Below are 20,922 nucleotides of genomic sequence, written 5' to 3' on the forward strand. Positions count from 1 at the left end.
AGCACAAGGATGATTAAACATGTTAAAGGGTCAAACAAGAAATCAGACCCACCAGGATAATCCCAATACACTTAACATTCTTTTTAAAAAATGTAGTCTCTACTAAACCTGTTTTAGATTATGAGACAGGAGAAATATTGAGTTACTTGCCGGACTAAGGTCCTATGTTTTTCACATCCTGTCTCTCCCCTCAGTTTCATTAACTCATTCCTGAGACAGACTTTCATAGCCAGTCCCTGGTTTCCCCCAGTGGTGGAGCCAGCCCTTTAATCTGGTTCCCTAGGGAGGTTTAAAAGGGAGTCTCCCTGACATTGTCTTTGTAAGGGAAACCTGGAATAATTAGTAGCATTTTCAGTTCAAAGACCAAGCAAAAAATTTCCATTCTCCCTATGAGGAAAGTCAAAACTTCACTGCAAAGCATCCGTTGGACTGGCACTTTTTTCCTGCAGAGCCAAGTGGGGCTGCTTTATCAGTTCTTAGCCTCTGCTTACTTTATGATATACCACTAAGGTTGTTCTACACCACCTGACCTAGAATATCTTACTAAAAAGGGTTTGATGGCTTAAGTGGCTATTTAGCTACACAGCTTGTAAGGAAAGTGTGTCTATTACTTACCATTAAATTATACAATAGCTCTTACTGTAGCGCTGTAAGAGCTAGAGACTGTAAGAGCTTTGTTTGCCTGTAAAAAGTACAGGTCTTTTGATTCCTCCTAGTGCAGCGGTGGGCAACCTGCGGCCTGACAGGGTAATCCACTAGCAGGCCATGAGACAGTTTGTTTATACTGGTACGGCTGCCTGCAGGGAAGCGGCGGCTAGCACGGCCCTGTGGCCCGCGCTGCTTCCCACAGCTCCCATTCGCCAGGAATGGCAAACTGCAGCCACTGGAAGCTGTGGGTGGCCATGCCTGCAGACGGTTAATGTAAACAAACTGTCTCACGGCTCGCCAGCTGATTACACTGATGGGCGGCGGGCGGCCCACGGGCCTCAAGTTGCCCACCCCTGCCCTAGTGGGAACCTCAAAAGGCCTGATACTGTCCACCCCAGTGCACTCCTTAGGGGAAATAAACTAGGTAAATCAGCTAAGAACCTGGGCTTTTCTGCATTAATGCCCAGCCAGAGTTCAGATGCAGTTCAGGGCTACATGGCCAACTGGAAGCTAATTAAGTGCAGCTGAGCCTACATAGGTCCAATGTATTAAGAGAGGGTGTTATTCTCAGGCCACGTCTAAACTAAGGGCTGTCTTCACTATGGGGGGAGATCAATGCTGCTGCAATTGATGCAGTGGGTATTGATTTAGCAGGTCTAGTGAAGACCCACTAAATCGATGGCAGAATGTTTTCCAGTCGACCCCAGTATTCCACCTCTCCAAGAAGAATAAAGGAAGTTGACTGGAGAGCGTCTCCTGTCGACACAACGCAGTGAAGACACCAGGATAAATTGACCTAAGTTACATCGACTTCAGCTACGTGAATAACGTAGCTGGAGTAGCGTAACTTAGATCGACTTATACCAGTAGGGAAGACAAGCCCTAAGAAATTTTAGGAAAATTTACCACTGATGCTGGCAATACCGAGAGCCTACTGCAGACAAGCTGATGACAGTCACTGACATTATAACAACCATGCTGATTACACTTCCTACAAGTCTAAATGAAGGTTAAAAGGAGGGCAGCAGCAACTTGTCTACACTATGGGTCTGTAGCGGGGTGGTCACCCCGCTCAGGTCCAGAGGGGTTAAAAACAGCCCTGGGAGGGGGCTGTGGCTGGAGAAAGCAGCTTTTAGGTTGGGCTGATTGGTGGAAGTGGCTGCAGCTGGGGCCACGCCCCAAACAGACTCAGCTGGCCCTATAAAGGCAGAGAAGCCAGGGGCAGACAGAGAGTCTCTCTCTGTTTTCAGAGGGAGATAGGCCTGGCTGCAGGGAGCTAGAGACTGCGTATCTGAGTGGAGCAGGGCTGGGGAGAAGCTAGAGGAGCTGGGGAGTGCCAGCCTGGAGAACCCCAAGGCTGCAGGCCTTGATAAAGGCTAGGACAGGTACTCGGGCTACAGAGGGGTAGCCAAGGGCAGGCAAAGGCAGCAGGTCCAAACCCCTCTTTGCCAGTGATGAATGGTGTGTACACTGCAGTCTGCCCCAGGAGTGGGGGCTAAATGGTGACTAGCAGTAGCCATATTCTGAGGTGAAGTGGGGACAGTGGTTGGGGGTTCCCCTGGGAGAGGGAAACCCAGAATTGTGGGGGTACTGCTGGGGGGCAGCACCCAGTTAAAGGGGCACTGGGTCCGGGAGGGACACGGGGCCAGAGGACATGCAGATCACCGGCTTGCAGAGGGCGCTGTGGAGCTGGAATGAGCTAATTCCTGGAAGTCATCAGCAGGATGCGCCGCAGGGGTGAGTCCGCATGCCTACAGGGTCCCAATGTTGCTAATACTTGGACAGCTAAACCAGCATTAAAAACCAGGGGGAAAAATTCAGAAAATATCCCTGCTGTAGACAGCGTCTCAGAGGGGATAAAGATATAGAGTTCAAGTCATACAGACTAGGTTGTAATTGACTAGAAAGCTACTGACTGCACTCTGACTCCACTAAGAGGAGATACAAAACACAAAGGATCACTTACTGATGCTCTGAGCATTATCAAATAATGTTTAAACAGATTTTTATCTGTGTTGATGCAGAAATATGCCACTGTAGCTTTGCCCGCATGAGGCCTTTTGCCAAATATCTCCCTGTTGCTACCACCAATTCAGATCCACTAGCACTAGCAGTGGTGGGAGTGCTAATTTAAACAAAGAGCTGGTAGCCACTGTCTGTACCATGGCATATAGATCTGCTTTGAGCAGAATTGGATTACATGGTGCTTAAACTACCATGAGCCACCCAGGCCTCTCAACTCTGGGGTCCCCACTGTTGACATCACTATTGGAGCTGTGTAGGAATGGTGGAAAAGCTGGGGGGGGGACCTAAGGTAGACGCCTTGCTATCATATTCTTTTCTGTCCTCTTTCTCTTTTTCAGCAGGTTTACTGATTGTACAGATATTTTGCAGAGGAAACCGTGGTGCCTGCAGGACTAGTGGAGGAAATACCCTGCATAGCTGTTTTTCCCTTGCACTTTTTTCCTACAAGTTTGCCCAGACTGCACCCCCACTTTGCTCTGTGTAATGTAGGAGCACAAGAGTTGGTCCTACACAGATGTGTGGAATGCTATTAACTGATGCTTTCCCACATTTTTGTTGTTTTGACATTGGGATCTCTGTTCATTTTGGGTCTGATCCTAAGCCCATTGACGTTAATAGGAGCTTTCTCATTGATTTCAATAGGCACAGGCCTAATTCAATAAGGGGATCTCTAAAGGTTTGCACAAATAGTGACTTGTAACTGTAATTACACATTTTTTTACCCCAGTTTACCTTTATACCCAGAGATCCCTGAAAAAGTTCACACAAAAAGCAAATTAGACATTAAACTTGGGAAAGTCTACGCACATTGAAGAGGGGAAGAAAAATCAAAGTGTTAGGCATTAATAATTACTCATTCTTTCCTCTACATATTTTTCTACTGGCCTGATGACAGTAGAGTCCACAATTCTTCTCTCTCCTGTCAATTAATACTCTAGTCTTTGAAGGGCTAAGGAGTTTTACCAACACATTTTAGGTTCTTCTCAAACCCTCGGGGCATGAGACATCCAGGGAGAATCTTGAAACAGCAGTGAGGACTTAAGATGGGAAAGGAGGCTTCTTAAACAGATATGTCATCTTAATCAAAAGTCTCACTTCCATACCCTAAAAGCCTCTGAAAGGCAACAGAAGCCCATCACAAACCTGCCCAAGTAGCCTTGAAGTGACTTCTCTGAAAAAATGGGTTTGGGAATGGCGGGGTGGGGACGGAGGTTGTTTGTTTAATTGGGCCTTAAATTATTAGCTACAAACTATCAAAAAAAATTAAATTGCCAAATTTCTCAATTTATACCGTCATGTGGTATGAGTTAAGTGAATAGAGTTTATTAAACTTTTGACCCAAAGATTATTGTAAAGATTCTATAATAGATTAAAATTTCTCTCAGGCTATTGGTTATGACCCTGGGGTCTGATCTTGCACCTATGGATATCAATAGTAAAACTCCCTTTTATTTCATTCTGATCTTAAGGATTTGATCGTCAGTATCTATAAAGCACTGCAACTTACCAACATGCAATTTATTTTCATGTATTCTGTACTTCAGCAGTAAGAATCACATTTTAGTTTAATTATTTTACAGCTTAATATTCATTAAATATTCTCATTTCAGAAAAGCCTTGTTGTGCAAGCTTTCTTTAGTTAAATCTTCACTTGTGGTTCTGTAATAGTCTAGAGACGCATTTATTTATGACTGTATGTTAGCTGGAAAAAAGAAAATGAAGTTATGAATTTTGACTTCTGATGACCAATGTCCTTTACTAATTTGTACCAACGTAATGCATGTACAGTATTAAGCACAGCTAGTTTTAACTGCTGTTCTTATTTAACCAAAGAATGCTTCATTTCTAAAATAATTGTCGTCATGTACTTGTATGTACTGTTTATGGATGCGTTTTGCACTTTGCAATGTATTTTGACTTGTAAAGATAATGAATGTTGTTTACAAATTGCCCATCAAGCATTAAATGCAAATAAATAGCAAAAGAGAAGTTGCTGCTTGAATATTTTGATGTCTGTAATATGATTTTAACAGGAATGAACAAGAGGAAGCTTGGTTGACAGCCTTTAAAATGTCTATCTTATCTAACGACTGTCTTTTTTTTCTCAGTCTTGTACAATCTTCCTGGTGGAAAGAAGGCCATCTTTGTTCCTTTAAAAGGACTCTGGGAATTGACAGTCAGATCTTCAGATGTTTAGGGAGGAAGGAGGATACACTGGGAAAACATGCACTTTTCTCTGCTCCCTCCCACCCCCCCCGGCCATTCTTCTCTGTATTTACTTTAATCTCAAAGTAACACAGCATCTGATAGCCATACATCATTCTTAATACAGCTCACCAATCACTCCTATACATGCAGGTATCAGGCAAGTGACTGGGCATTGGTTTCAAGCTTTTGTGAATTAACAATACTATGGAACTTCATTTCAGTGCCATTTCTTCCCCCTCCCCTTGCTCTCCCTAATTCTCACCTCCATTTTGTTCTTACTGACTACTCTCTGGCCAACGCCCACCATTCTTCTCCTCTTCTTCTCCCACATTACCTACTTTCAGTAACCTTTAAGCTAGCCACCTTCCCCCATCAGAGTTCCTGTGCCCTATCCAATAAATTAATTTGACTCACAGGCTTTAGCTCCTATTTACTCCTCACAATCCTTGAAATCCAATCCATCTCTCTAGCTCCAGGCCAATCTCTTTCCTTGTGGCCATAACTGGCCTCTTGCCTTCCAACACTGTGGCAACAGTGTTGGGCTCCTTTCCTATCCATCTAATCAGTCAGCACTTTCTCCTCCCATTCCACCACCCTACATTCTGAAAACTGCATGCCCTGCAGCTGTTGTGTACAGTTTCCTTCATGTTACTGACTTCAATGCCAATTCATTCCTCCTCTCATCTTAATCTCCTACTCGCATCTGTGGTAACTTTAATTTCCATGTTGATGTCCACTGGCTTTTAATTGCCTTTCCATAACCTCCTTATTTGATCTTCACTTTTGGACTGACTCAATGCACCATCTTGGTCACCTCTCACAATCAAGTTTTTATCAAACACTGCTCTTTTGTTCACTCTGAATTCCCTCTCTTGTCACTTGCTCTCCCTCAACATTGCTCACTTTTTGTCTGTCTCTATTCTGTCACTAACTCCATTCATCATCTCCAACTTATCGCCCCCTGACTTCTCTGCTGCTCTTACCCCCCCCCCCCCGTTCTTTCCTCCTTTCTTTCAACTCCCATGATCTCTACATTTAACTCTTTGGTCTCTGCAGCTCTTGACTCCTTTTATCCCCCATCCCACTGCACCCCACCACTGGCAGTACTTTATATGTTCCTTTAATTCTCAGTCTTGGTTGTCCTCCTGATTTTTGCCACTTTGATCTTTTTCTTGAAATGCTGAGTGCCTTTGAGGAGAGTCCTAAAACTACATTGCCAAGAAGTTGTAGGGAGTGCTCTAACTATACTGGCTTCCTCTACTCCAGTGGCTCTCAACCAGGGGTATGTTTAGCACTGGGGGTACACAGAGGTCTTCCAGGGTGTACATCAACTCATCTAGATACTTGCCTAGTTTTACAATAGGCTACATAAAAAGCCACTAGCGCAGTCAGTACAAGCTAAAATTTCATACAGACAATGACTTGTTTATACTGCTTTATATACAGTACACTGAAACATAGGTGCAATATTCCAATTGATTGATTTCATAATTATATGGTAAAAGTGAGAAAGTAAGCATTTTTTCAATAACAGTGTGCTGTGACACTTTTGTATATTTGTCTGATTTTTGTAAGCAATTAGTTTTTAAGTGAAGTGTAACTTAGGGATATGTAAGACAAATCAGACTCCAGAAAGGGGTGCAGTATTCTGGATAGGTTGAGAGACACTGCTATACTCCACTTTTAAAGAGTGGTTGGATTGGGGAATTTTTACTTTAAAAAGGACCCTGGAATGGAATTTTAAACACATCAACCTTCATGCTGACAGGGAAAATAGCTGTTCTGCTGGTATAAATAGGGTCAACAGTGCTCAAGGCTTGGAACACTTCTACGAGGTATTATGATCACTACTGGTTCAATCAGCTTAGTGGGAAAAGAAGAAGCCTCGTTTGATAACATATCAGATGTAATATGATCATACCACATAACACATTTTTTTCTAAAAGAAAATGATGGTGACAGACCATTAAAAAGTGATTGAGGACGAGAGAGAGAGTAGCTGGGGAAACATGCAGATTACTTGGGCACTAAAAACAACAAAATCATTAAATCCTTGATATACATTTTATTTTGTATAGCTCAAACGTTCCATACAACTAAAACAATATATAAAACTTATCTTTATTTTTGTCTTAGGCTTTTCTCATTTTGTTCACTTTTCTTTTTATAATTCAGTGTTTTCCAGTCTACAGGTTTTCCCTCAGACTAATAGCTATAACAGTGCTTCTGAACCTTTTTGGGCTCAGGACCCATCTGTAAATGTTTATGGCCTGTCATGACCCAGTAAATAATAGTCTGAGGGTGGAGGCCCTGTGGTGGTTTCGGTCAGGTCCTGCCTGGCACTCACCTGACACTGGTATCTCCTGTGCTGTGGGACTGGCTGGGCTGGGTTTGGCTCTCTGTTCTGGGCACTGCAACCTCTGAGGTTTCAGCACCCCTGGGGTTTGGTCCTGCCCCTCTGACTAGACCAAATTTGTGTGAGTGAAGGTGTGACCTGGCTCATGGGGTTGCAGTGCCACTCAGTCAAATTTGGCCTACCCAGAGTCCCATCATCATGATGACTGGGCCAAACCTGAATGCTAGGATCCCAGATGTTGCAGCGCCTGGAGCAGGTAGGCAAGCCCAGCCAGTTCTGTGTGACAGGAGCCACCACCTGACCCTTTGAAACATTCTGGTGACCCAATTTTGGGTCCTGACCCACGGACTGAGAAATCCTGGTCTACAATTTGTTCATCCCTTTTAAAGGGGACACCTCCTGGACACTACAGTGCAAATAAGTGATGGTCACATAAACACCACCCTATACTGGAAACCTACTGACTGCTATACTTACCTACATGCCTCCAGCTTCCATCCAGGACACATCACACGATCCATTGTCTACAGTCAAGCTCTAAGATACAACCGAATTTGCTCCAATCCCTCGGACAGAGATAAACACCTACAAGATCTTTATCAAGCATTCTTAAAACTACACTACCCACCTGGGGAAGTGAGGAAACAGATTGACAGAGCAAGATGGGGACCCAGAAGTCACCTACTACAGGACAGGCCCAACAAGGAAAATAACAGAACACCATTGGCCATCACGTACAACCCCCCAGCTGAAACCTTTCCAGCATATCAATGATCTACAACCTATCCTGGAAAATGATCCCCCACTCTCACAGTCCTTCGGAGGCAGGCCAGTCCGCGCTTACAGATAGCCCCCCAACCTGAAGCAAATACTCACCAGCAACTACAAACCACACAAAAGAAACACTAACCTAGGAACCAATCCCTGTAGCCTACTCTGTCCCCATATCTACTCTAGTGACACCATCAGAGGACCCAACCACATCAGCCACACCATCATTCAGGCTCATTCACCTGCACATCTACTAATGTGATATGTGCCAGCAATGCCCCTCTGCCAAGTACATTGGCGAAACCAGACATTTTCTACATAAAAGAATAAATGGACACAAATCAGACATCAGGAATGGTAACATACAAAAGCCAGTAGGGGAACACATCAATCTCCCTCGACATTTAATAACAGATTTAAAAGTAGCCCTCCTTCAACAAAAAAATCCTTCAAAAATAGACTTCAAAGAAAAAATGGCAGAGCTACACTTCATTTGCAAATTTAACACCATTAATTTGGGGTTGAATAGCAACTGTGACTGGCTGGCTCACTACAAAAGCAATTTTCCTTCTCTTGGGATTGACACCTCCTCATCAATTATTGGGAATGGACCACATCCACCCTGACTGAATAGGCCTTGTTAACACTGGTTCGTAAGGTAACTCCCTTCTCTTCATGTGTCAGTATATTTATGCCTGCATCTGTAACTTTCATTCCATGGATCTGAAGAAGTGGGGTTTTTTACCCATTAAAGCTTATGCCCAAATAAATCTGTTAATCTTTAAAGGGACACTGGACTCATCAGTTTTAAATGTTTATTTGAGCTCTCTTTATCTCTTCGCCTTGTCATGCTCTATCTCTACCTGGCTCTTGACCCTTCATTCATTCACCCTCCCTTCCTCTCATCCATTTTGCTCCTTCCCATCCTCCTCTGGGGTGACCCCTACAATGCAGGCACGGAGTGTTTTGGAGGGTGGAGTGACTAACTTAACTTGTGTGTCACTGACCAAACGTGGGCGAGCCAGCACCCGGGCCTTCAATTAGTCACATCCTCTTGCTGGCATTAAAAAAACAAACACAGACATGCAAGGGCTCATCAGCCTCCGGGTCTCCTTGGGTCTCTTCTGCGTTGGCCTTTCCAGCCCACGACCTACGCCCCGCTGGCAGGGCTGGAGGGGGGGTGTCTTGCCTCCAGACCCTGCAAACGCTTCAGGCAGGCGCCCGGTTTCGCTTTGATCATTTTTGGGGGGGGGCATCAGCTGAGCACCAGCTTCCGCGTGGGCGGCCGGATCGGGGCCGCCTAACGCCCCACGTGCCGGGGGCCTCACGCGCTCACAATAAGGCCGCTGAGCGGACAGCCGCCCCTCTTGCGCAAGCCGGGAAACGCCGGCTCCTCGAGCACGCTCAGGGGCGCGAGCCGTTCATCCTCCCCCCACCCCCCGTGTTCTCAGGGCCAACGGTCGGGGGCAGGAAGCAGCGGGTCAGATTTCGGGGTCAGGGGACATTAACTCTTCCGGTGCCTGCGCGCGCACAGGGCGGGTCTGTTGGCGGCAGCGGTTGGCGGCAGAGCTCACCCCGGGACACCCCCTCCCTTGGGAGCTCACCGGTCGGCCCCACCCACCGGTCACGCTGAGCGGGAGGAGCCGGCTCAGCCCGGCCTCCGCCTCCCATTAGCTGCGCTCCGGCCGCAACTCCCATTGGGGGCGGGGAGGGCGCCCGTTACCTGCGCCGCGGCGGCCTGGCTGGGGCAGTGGGCGGCGCCCCTCCGGCTCCCATTCTTCCCGCGGACCGGGAGGAGACAGGAGCGGCAGCGGGCGCAGCTCGGTCTCCCGTGCCATGCTGTGCCGTGCCCGCCTGACGCTGCTGGCGGCGGCGCTGCTGGCGCTGGGGGTCCCGCGCGGCGGCGGCGCCCGGCTCCTGGAGTGGTACACGGCGTGGGTCAGCACCGCCTACACCGAGCCGCTCGGCAACCGCACGGTGCGGGGCAGCGCCGAGAGCGGCCGCTACGGGGACAGCTCCCCCAAGGAGAGCGCGCAGGGCCTGGTGGGCATCCCCCGCGGCGCCTCCGCCCGCCACATGGAGGGCTGCGCCGCGGACACCGACTACGATGTGCCGCTGCCGCCGGGGAGCCGTGGCCCGCCCAGCGGGGAGCCGCCGCCGCCGCCCTGGATCGCGCTGGTGGCCCGCGGGGGCTGCACCTTCAAGGACAAAGTCACCAACGCGGCCCGGAAGCGGGCGGTGGCCGTGGTGATCTACAACGAGCCCCGCTTCGGCAACGCCACCGTCTCCATGTCCCATCTCGGTGAGCGGGGCCGCAGCCGGGGCGTTGAGTCCCGGGGCCTGGAGTCGCGGCAGAGGGCGGGGCCTGGTGGGGAGGGGGCTCGAGGAAGAGGGTCCGGTGGGACAGGCGGACACGAGTGGGGGTGGGGTGGAGCGAGGGTGTCTGGGTTCAGCATTCCCCGGTGATACTCGGTGCTTTTCGGGGGAAAGGGGAACACCATGAAGAGCCCCTAAAAAGGACGTGTGGGGCTTGTTTCCTGTCACTACGTAGACTACTAATGTACGTGCGCAAAGTTTTACACCAAGTCTTCAGGAAGGGACAGAAACTATCAAGAAGTGTTGCAATGAACCCATTGAGCAACTGCCCCAGGCCTTTCTGTGGTGCGTCTCCCAGTAGTATCTGAACACATGATACATAAGTTAATATGTTGCTCTTTAACTACAGGCTGAACAAAATTGTACTGGAGACTGCAGGGATATGTAAAAATGGCCACTTAAGACAGGGAATTACCTATTGGATGAGTCCTCAGTGCAGGCTTTATTGTAGTACTTACCACTTCATCATCAAAGTACACATAGTCCTCACACCTCTCTGAAGTACAGTGAGAATAGTGATGTATAGAGGGATCAGATTGACTTGTCTAAGCGTGCCTACCTTTCTGTAGCCTACAGAAGGTGTCTGTCACTATGCCAAGGTAAGAGCTCAGGTGTTCTGGCTCCACACAGTCTGCTGAATTTTTTGTGTTTTTTTTTTTAAACTATTATGTAGGTTTAAAGGCATAGGAGGAGACCTTCAGGGTAGGATATAAGGAGTAAGAAATCAAAGCATAGTGGGAAAGACCCTGTTGCAGATATCAGCAAACCTGCCACTGTGTAGTAATCTTACTAGTATCCAGGCAATCTTTCAAGAGGGTTTTAAATAAATTTTAGTAGTTTTTTTTTTAAAAACAAGACACCGCTTTCTTTTTCTCTAGTAAAATTAGCTGAAAAAAGTCAACTTTGGAGTACCGTTGGCTCAAAGTATATTTGAGACCCTGAAAGGAAGCACGTCCCTCTTGAAATAATAAGTGAGTGGCACCATCCTGCAAGTTGGAATCATGATTAACTAGTACTATTAAGCTGCTTTGTAGGGCTATGTCTACACCAGCACTTTTGCTGATAAAACTTCTGTCAGAGGTGTGAAAAAAAAATCCCCCCCCCCACGACAGACATTTTACTGACAAAAGTGCCAATGTAGACAGCACTGTGTCGACGGAAGATGCTCTCCTGCCGACATAACTACTACCGTTTGTTAGGGGTGGTTTAATTATGCCAATAGGGAGAGCTCTCTCCCACTGGCATAAAACTGGCTATGTGGGAGACCTTCCAACCGCACAGCTGCAGTGGTAAACATACCCGAAGACTGTGTCTGTGTTGCGCACTTTACAGCAGTGTGGCTGTGCCGCTGCAGCCTCGCTGTTGTAAGGTGCACAGTGTAACTGCTCTTTGTTGCTGGGAGAAAGCTCTCCCAGCAACAAAATAAAACCAGCTCCAATGAGGGTATGGCTACACTTGCAGCTGTACAGCGCTGGGAGTTAAACCTGTCTCCCTACAGCTGAGTAGGGAAAGTGCTGCAGTCTGTCCACACTGACAGCTACCAGCGCATTGTCTTGGCCACATTTGCAGTGGCATTGGGAGCGGTGCATTATGGGCAGCTATCCCAGTGTTCAAGTGGGTGCAACGTGCTTTTCAAAAGGGAGTGGGGGGGTGGAGTGTGACAGGGAGCATGGGGGGAAAGAGAGAGTCGATTTTTGGACCCAACACTGTCCGCTCCCTGCCTTGCAAGTTCCGACCCTTCTCCACCCCTCTCGCATTCACTGAAAGCAAACAGCAGCTGTTTGTTTTTTTCTCACAGACCAGATAAGCAGCCGCTTCCCAAAAGGGACCCTTCCCCTCCCCCCTGCGCCGCCTCTCTCTTCAAGCAAACATTAGCTGTGGGCATTCCAAAGGGAGGCCCCTGCCTGCCTCTGCTCATTGACAGCAAACAGTAGCTGTGTTTGGTTTTTTGACAAGCAGCTCCCAGCATTCACAACAAAACAAAGAGAGGCATCACAACAAAACAAAGGGAGTTATTTTTACTTAAAAGGATTATGGGGAGTTTCCGGAGGTCAATCACTGCGTAATAAGGTTACTCCCCGTTTACACTGGAGCACCAGCGTTTCAGCCGCAGCAGCTGTTGCTCCTCTTGGGGAGGTGGAGTACCTGCAGCGCTGTAGCCACAGAGATGCAGCGCTGTACATGCCTTGCCAGTGTGGACGGGGAGTGAGTTACAGCACTGTGGGCAACTTTATTGCGTTGTAACTCTCAAGTGTAGCCAAGGCCTGAGGGGCACTAGCTTTGTTGCTGGGAGCACACCTTCTGCCAATGAAGTGCTATCCACACCAGTGCTTTTCATCACTAAAACTTTTGTCACTCAGGGGGGTGTTTTTTCACACCTCTGACAAGTGTTACTGACAAACATGTTAGTGTAGACATAGCCTAAGTGTCAGCTTGGGCTTCCTGGGTTTGGTTAATAACTCTCTCACAACCCATTAGGCCTCTTTCTCTGTCTGATGATACTCTGTCTGTAGAAGAAAAAAATATAAAAATACTTCCATCTTCCCCTCTCTGCTTGCAACAGATGGCTTTATACTATGCCTTGTCATAGTTGCTGTCTTTGCTTTTCTGTGAAATCTCTTCTTCCCTTTAACTTTCTGCCTACATTCTATTCTTCCTTTTCCTTTCCTCTGTTTTTTTTTCCCCCTCCTCTCCTTTTTAGTTTTCTATTTTTTCGTTTTGTTTCTTGTTTTACTTCCCTGTGCCCGCATCAGAAGGATTCATGTTTCTCAGGTTAGGTCTACGCTACAAACTTTTCTTGATATTGTCGATTGGGGTATGAAGAGACTTGATTCGTGACCAACATAGCTGTGCTGGCAAAAGCCCTTAGTATAGACAGGGTATGCTGGCAAAACTGCATTTTTGCTGGTATAGCTTATTTCATCAGAAGAAGGGAGAGACAACGAACAAGAGCACAGATCAAATATACTTTCCTGTTTAAGATTTGCATACATGTGGTTCTGAGCTATACACATATAGGTTAAATGTGCATCTGGCGTGGGATCCGAGCTACTCATGGGACTTCATTGGCTCTCTATTTAGTACTAAGCTACACAGAATACATTTAAAAAGTACTTAACAGAGGTTGATAAACAGTGCTAAGTAACCAGATATAAAAAAAAATTCATCTGTTGGATTACAAATAAGTAAAAGTATTTAATTTCGGTTGAGTGGCTTTGCAGATGAAATTGCTCTCTATAGCTGGTAATGGTCTTTGGCTTGGTTTAAAGATGGAAATTGTTTCTGATTTCTCCCTCTTCCTCCCCCACCCCATTAACTAATTACTTGTTTTTATCCTTGTACGGCCTAGAGTGGTGGGTGTTATGTGACTAAAAAAAAGGCCAACTGACATTAAGATCTAAATCTTCTGGAGGGAGAGTCCTATTCCATTAGAAGAGGCTCAAGCTTTAAAAACTTTTTAAAGATTTTTGATGAGGATATTTGTATCTTTGAAATGAATTCTCAGTTTTCAGTGTTTCTTTGTGTCCACTTTAGATTGTAGGTTCCTCAGGGCAGAGACTTGTCTTGCTGGTTTGTAAAGCTCCATGTACAGAAGTGGCAGTGGATTAATTTCTTAACATGGATGAATGTGCAGTCCTCTTAGGTTTGTGTGAGAACCCTCCTGCTTTCAGCATTATCCTGTCCAAGGGTTGCCTCTAAAGGATTTAAAAAATACTGGTGTCAGAAAATCTGGCCTTCTCTTGGTGGGTAAGGAAGGGGTAGGTTGAATTGTTAGCTTAACACAATTGAAATACCCTATTAAGATGCAGGCTAATACATTTGGAGCTGCAGTATGTTGTAGCTTAAGAGGGAGCTTTGGTGACATGACCAGCTAACATCACTTCAAACACAACAGCCTACATTTTAATGGAGTTTTGCAATTGTGACATTTAACACAATAGGAAAAATATTTTTGCCCATTAACACATCTTCATGGGGAGGAAGTAGTCTTGAATAAGCAGTCTGGAATGTATAAGGAAGCCCATGATGTCGATCCCAGCTTTAAAACCTGAAGTCAATAGTTTTATGAGTAGGGTGGGTTGAAATTATTCCCTATGCCACCCCAGGTATCAAGCTGGCTTCTTGTAGTTCTATTCCTCCTTTTCTCAGAACTGGGAGGAGAAAATCAGTCAGGGAAATACAATCTTTTGAGGAACCATAATAGTTTTAGCATACAGGGATATAGGGGACGATACAAACCGCACTCTTGTCTCCTCCCAGGTCACCTGAAAGTTGCACCTGTGGATCTCCAGAACAATGTTAGCAAGTAACTCCCTTTTCTTTGGGTATGTCTACACTACAGGATTATTCCAATTTTACAGAAACCGATATTTGGAAACAGATTGTATAAAGTCAAGTGCACGCGGCCACGCTAAGCACATTAATTTGGCGGTGTGCGTCCATGTACTGAGGCTAGCGTCAACTTCTGGAGCGTTGCACTGTGGATAGCTATCCTATAGCTATCCCATGGTTCCCGCAGTCTCCCCCGCCCATTGGGATTCTGGGTTGAAATACCAATGCATGATCGGGCCAAAAATTTGTTGCGGGTGGTTATAGGTAAATGTCGTCAGTCAATCCTCCCTCCGTGAAAGCAATGGCAGACAATCATTTCGCGCCCTTTTCCCTGGATTGCCCGGGCAGACGCCATAGCACGGCAACCATGGAGCCTGTTCAGCCTTTTTTCACTGTCACCGTATGTCTACTGGATGTTGCTGACAGACATAGTACTGCAGCACTACACAGAAGCATCCCCTTGCCTTTGCAAGTTAGCAAAGACGGTTACCAGTCATACTGTACTGTCTGCTGCTGTCATGGGTGCTGCTGGCTGGCCTCGGTGAGGTCGGTTGGCGGCGCGTGGACAAAAATGGGAATGACTCCCCAGGTCATTCTCTTTTTTGTTTTGTCTAATGGAGAGTCAGTCCTGCCTAGAATATCAGGCAAGCCTACTAAAGAACCAGAGAGGCAAACGGCTGCTCTGGGTCAGAACCCCAGACATCCCGCTGAAATGATGAGCTGCATGCCATTCTAGAAGGTACCCCTGCAACAACGCCACCCGTTGCTTCTCACCTCTCCCACCCCTCCTGGGCTACCGTGACAATTATTCCCCCCATTTGTGTGATGAAGTAATGAAGAATGTATGAATAAGAAACAACACTGACTTTATTGCCTCTGCAAGCAGAGATCAAAGAGGGGAGGGGAGGGGAGGGCAGCCTCCAGCTGCTATGATATTCCAGGCAGGAGTGAATCTCCATTAGACAAAGCTTAAAGAAGAGAATGACCTGGAGTCATTCCCATTTTTGCCCAGGCGCCCCCGGCCGACTTCACTGAGGCCAGTCAGGAGCACTCACGGGACGACGATGACGGATATCAGTCCTACTGTACTGTCTGCCGTCCGGAAGGGAAGGGGATGCTCCTGTGTAGCGCTGCAGCACCGCATCTGCCAGCAGCAGCCAGTAGACATACAGTGACATTGAAAAAAGGCGAGAGAGGATTTTTTTCCCTTTGCTTTCATGGGGGGTGAGGAGGAACGACGTATACCCTGAACCACCCGTGACAATGTTTTTGATCCTTCAGGCTTTGGGAGTTCAGCCAAGAATTCAAATGGTTTTCGGAGAGTGCGGGAACTGTGGGATAGCTACAGTCGTCAGTCGCCCCTCCCTCCGTGAGCGTCCATTTCATTCTTTGGCTTTCTGGTAGGCTTGTCTCAGCTCCTTAAGTTTCAGCACTGTGTTGAGTCCCTGTTGTGGCCTCTGTCCATCATAGCCTTGGAGATTTTTTTCAAATGTTTTGGCATTTTGTTTATTGGAACGGAGTTCTGATAGAACAGATTCATCTCCCCATACAGAGATCAGATTCAATATCTCCCATATGGGTCCATGCTGCAGCTCTTTTTTGATTCCGGGACTGCATGGTCACCTGTGCTGATCAGCACTCCATGCTGGGCAAACAGGAAATGAAATTCAAAAGTTCGCAGGACTTTTCCTGTCTACCTGGCCAGTGCATCCAAGTTCAGATTGCTGTCCAGCGCAGTCACAATGGTGCACTGTGGGATAGCTCCCGGAGGCCAATACCGTTGAATTGCGGCCACACTAACCCTAGTGCGAAATGGCAATACCAATTTCAGCGCTACTCCCCTTGTCGGGGTGGAGTACAGATATTGATATTAAGAGCCCTTTATATCGAAATAAAGGGCTTCATTGTGTGGACGGATGCAGGGTTAATTCGGTTTAACGCTGCTAAATTCGAGACAAACTCGTAGTGTAAACCAGGCCTTTGTTAGGTGTAATTTATTTGCTTTAGAAAGATGTTGCAACAGACACCTCTGACAAAGGTCTAATAATGTGCTGTTTTCAATAAACTGAAATAAAGCCCCAGGGAGGGGGAAATTTTGGTTTTGTTTACAGTAAGTCCCATGCATGTCTTCTATTTATTGTCTGGCCTGCCACAGTGCTCTGATTTTTTTTTTTTTTTTTAAAAAGCACTTATAACTTCAAGTAACTCTCACATGAAGATAGGGACTCGACTTGAAACGGTCTTAAGTATTTCCAAAGCAAACTCTCTGACAGATACCATTTAAAAAGACTTGAAATTCCTGTTGGTCCCATCCCAGAGTTGGATGGAATCTGTCTTGAGTACTTTGGGATCTGGCTTGAAACTGTCTATTACATATGGCAAAATGATCAAGCTCTTTTGTTCGATCTTCAGCTACTACTATAGAGTTATGAATTAACAAATGGATGCTCGTGAATGCATTTTAGTACTTTAAATAGAGACTTTAAATAGAGCCTGATAAGTTTCATTTAGCAAATAAAAAGATCAATACAATTTAAAATCAGCATCCCATTCTGTGGAATGAGGCATGCAGGGCCTCAATAGATATATTTTATTTCAACTGTTTCTGGTACGTGTATAAGTTCTTATTTTCTTTGTGAAATTCTCAAATGCAATAATATATAATGTAAGCTGTTTTAGTAATTAAACTTGCTTTGTCAAAGTAAATCTGCTTTGTGTTCAGAATTTTAAGCATTTTCCATTAATGTTGTTCACCTCTTACATTTTAACTTTAAATGATTGAATTGCATTCAGATAATAAACTGGAGTAAGTGTGCATTCTGACTTTTTTTCCCCTCTCTTCTCCAACAGGAACAGGCAATACAGTGGTAATTATGGTTGGATATCCAAAAGGGATAGAAATTTTGGAACCAGTACGCAGAGGGATTCCAGTAAAAATGACTATTGGTGTTGGCACAAGACACGTGCAAGAATATATCAGTGGACAGTCAGTTGTGTTTGTAGCCATCGCTTTTATCACCATGATGATTATTTCACTAGCCTGGCTCATATTTTACTATATACAGCGTTTTCTATATACTGGGTCACAATTTGGAAGCCAGGTAATTGCAGATAGTGATAATGATTTTAAAAGTAACCTTATTAAGTTTTTCTCTCTCCTACATGTCTCCTGTAAAATTCTTTCTGTGTCCGATACTAATTTTATTGAAATGTTTTAGCACCATATTTTCTTGTCTATAGTAGTCCATGGATACTGCTTAGAATGAATAAATTTTTAAATGAATACACTTATAAGACAAAAGAAAAGGTCGGTCCATCAGTCCAAAGGTCCATCTATCTGGCCCCCAGCAGGTGCAGTGGGCCATGCCTGAGTGCCCAACCTGACAGGCCAATGATGATCAATCTCTCTCCTCTCTCATCCCATCCATCTCCATCCATCAGGGCTAGGACTACCCATGGCTAATAATAGCCATTGGTTAACTTCTTTATGCATGAATTTTAGCCACCATGAATTTATTACCCAGTCCCCTTTCTAAATTGTCCTAGTCCCTCCTCACCTAAACAGTTCCACAAGTTGACTGTCCAAGTGTTGTGAAGAAGAACTTCTTTTTATTTTTTTTTAACCTGCTGCTATTAATTTTCATTTGTGACCCTAGTTCTTGTATTATGGGAATAAGTAATAAGTAAATAACTTCTCCTCTTTCTCACTCTCACTCTCTTTTATATATTATACTATATCCCCCTCCCCCTCCTCTTTTTTCTTTTCCAAGCTGTCCTAGCCTAGCCTCTTTCTCTCATCATACCCTCTCTCTAAACCCCTAATCATTTTAGTTGCTCTTTTCTGAACCTTTTCTAGTGCTAGAATAAGCAGCATGTTAATTGACGTCTCAAGCCTATTTAGCTTTAATAACTAGATTTTTATCTGAAATATCTGCCTCCTACCAGATCATATTTAATTTAGAATTGAGCAACAATTTTAGTGGAACTTGGTACAGAGCAATGTTTGACTAGAGCTTACTGGGTGAGATGTATTATTTCTTTTCCTTCCTCCCAATTAAAACTGTAACTTGGGGAATTGCTTCCTCCTCCTTTTCCAATCTTCAGCTAGAGAGCTCTGTTGAGTGAAGTTTAATGGAGAGTCACTGGTCCAGCCATTAATGCTCTTAAATTAATCCAGTAGTATCCTATAAACCTAAAATGTTGTATTGTAAAGCTTTACAAAAGCTGACCGTGAAGCCGTCATTGTGATTGTAGTTCAGCCCGAATTCTCTGGTGGGCCACAACCTGGAAATTGATTTCAGGGTGGATGCCTAGTGAGTTGGAGCAAATTACCTGGGCCACTAGGACCCAGTAAGAGTGGTGGGGGGAGGGAGAGGAGCAGTTCATTCCCTCCAGTTGCTGCTGCAGCTACTTCCTTTGCCTCTTAACAATCCCTGTGCTTTTCAAGAGCAGTTCCTCTGTGCTCACTGCTCCAAACTAATGGAGATTTGGCCCCAGGCTGAACCACAAAGGGCTGTGTAGTCAACTTCACATCTTTTTAGGATGTGCTGTTTCAAACTTCTGGATCTGATTACTGGGGGGAGAGAGTAGGCGATCAGTAGCCCCATCAGTGTATCTTTTTTTTTTTTAATTTATTTGAGACCCACATTTTTTGGGATGTGGGACAACTTCAACTATTTTGTGGGTTGCAGATTAAAAAAAGTTAATCATTAGTCTAGTGGACTGCATATGGGGATGAGAATCAGAAGCTACCCAGTTCAAACTCTGCTTTTGCTACTGACTTACATGCCTTGGATGGGAGGCAATCAGTAACCTGCTTTCCCAGTCAGTAAAATGAATACAGTACCTCAGAAGTATTATAAGAAGCAGAGGTTTTTGTACAATGCATTGAAAATGAAGCCTTGTGTAAGGATTAGGTGTTACCGATAAAAATGTTTCCTGGAACTTCATATTTCCAGTCCAAAACAAATCGGCGGGGGGAATACTTTCATATCAGTATGTGCAAATTGCTAATAGTTGACAAATCATCTAGCTTTATGAAACAGATTAAGTATAACATCATAATTGGATAGATTACAGAAAGATAATTTTTAACATATGTAATAGGGTGCCCCAAGATGATGATATGGGAAATGACATTTCCCATATATGTAAATAAGCCGAGGAGGCCCCTCTCCGACCTCTGGCGGCTGGGGCTGGGATGGGCTGCTGTTCCCCGCCAGCAGGCAGCCCAAGCCCTTCTCTGACTCCCCGCGCTGGGATTTAAAAAAGGCTGCCCCCCCGCCGCAGCGGGAAATGACATTTCCCATATATGTAAATATGCCTAAGAATGTGATCCTGCAAACTTTACTTATGGAGTAGTCTTCAATCATACAAGTTGGCCTATTCTCTCAAGTAGGGTTACTTGTTTTAGAGTTACAGGATCAGGCTCTAAAACTGAGAAGAGACTACTACAGGCTGTCTTTTGGAATTGCTAATTTGATTGGTAGAGTTTGAGGTGGGGGGAACTTTTGCAGTTGGAAGCACAGTTACCATTCAGGGGCAAAATCTGATAAAATTGATTAGAAAAAGTGTATAAAGTTATATTGACAGGTCTATCTTCATTGTTCAAAATTAGTATTGTGCAAAAAGTAGATATTAAGTTCAGTGTTTTTATGGGGGGAACACCTGAAGTGGTATTAGTATCTTATGCCCTGATGCTGCATTTGGGTTCATGTGGCACTCCATTGGGTTTCTAAATAAGCATGAAGCTACACCTGCATGGATCCAAATGCAAGATTGAGATCACCCTTAAGAATTTTTTACTTTAATGAACATTTAACTGTACAGTGTCCTCTTAAATTGAAGTCCTTTCCTCAGGCCATTCATGTTACAATAAGGGGCATATGTTTGCATTTGCAGTGGAAAAGAAAATTGAGCAGACTGAGCAGAAAAACATTTTTCCATAATCACTTTTTCCAGATGTATTACAATCTTTATTTTAATCCTCATTCTATATCAAGAGGGGCTATTTAAAGTGTGATTGCTTCTCCCTCCCCATGCCCTCCTGTTTTACATGTAGTTGTAACTTTGCAGGGAATATGTAGCAGGTTACACTGATTTGGAGAATTGTGCAATTGATATTGTTTCTTAAACAACTCAGGTTAAATTAAATACGTTCTCTGATCATTGTCTGTGTCAGACCTCTTGGCAAGATAACAGGGAAA

At 45.1% G+C, this 20,922-nt stretch overlaps 1 protein-coding gene across 7 annotated transcripts in view; it reads left to right on the forward strand.

Moving 5' to 3' along the window:
* Positions 1-9,378: 9,378 nt before the first annotated feature.
* Positions 9,379-20,922, forward strand: part of RNF149 (ring finger protein 149) — a 34,454-nt gene continuing 22,910 nt past the window's right edge. For 4 of the 7 annotated variants that reach the window (XM_039533563.1, XM_039533555.1, XM_039533565.1 and 1 more), the window contains exons 1-2: positions 9,383-10,310; positions 17,567-17,817. In XM_039533563.1, coding sequence (XP_039389497.1) covers positions 9,845-10,310; positions 17,567-17,817 — 717 coding nt within the window. In that variant the 5' untranslated portion in view covers positions 9,383-9,844. Of the gene's footprint in view, positions 10,311-17,566; positions 17,818-20,922 lie in introns of all 7 variants that reach the window. The other 3 variants (XM_039533585.1, XM_039533593.1, XM_039533604.1) reach the window with 2 other exon arrangements.

This window comes from Mauremys reevesii, linkage group 1 (genome assembly GCF_016161935.1).
Source record: "Mauremys reevesii isolate NIE-2019 linkage group 1, ASM1616193v1, whole genome shotgun sequence".
NCBI classification, from domain to species: domain Eukaryota; kingdom Metazoa; phylum Chordata; order Testudines; family Geoemydidae; genus Mauremys; species Mauremys reevesii.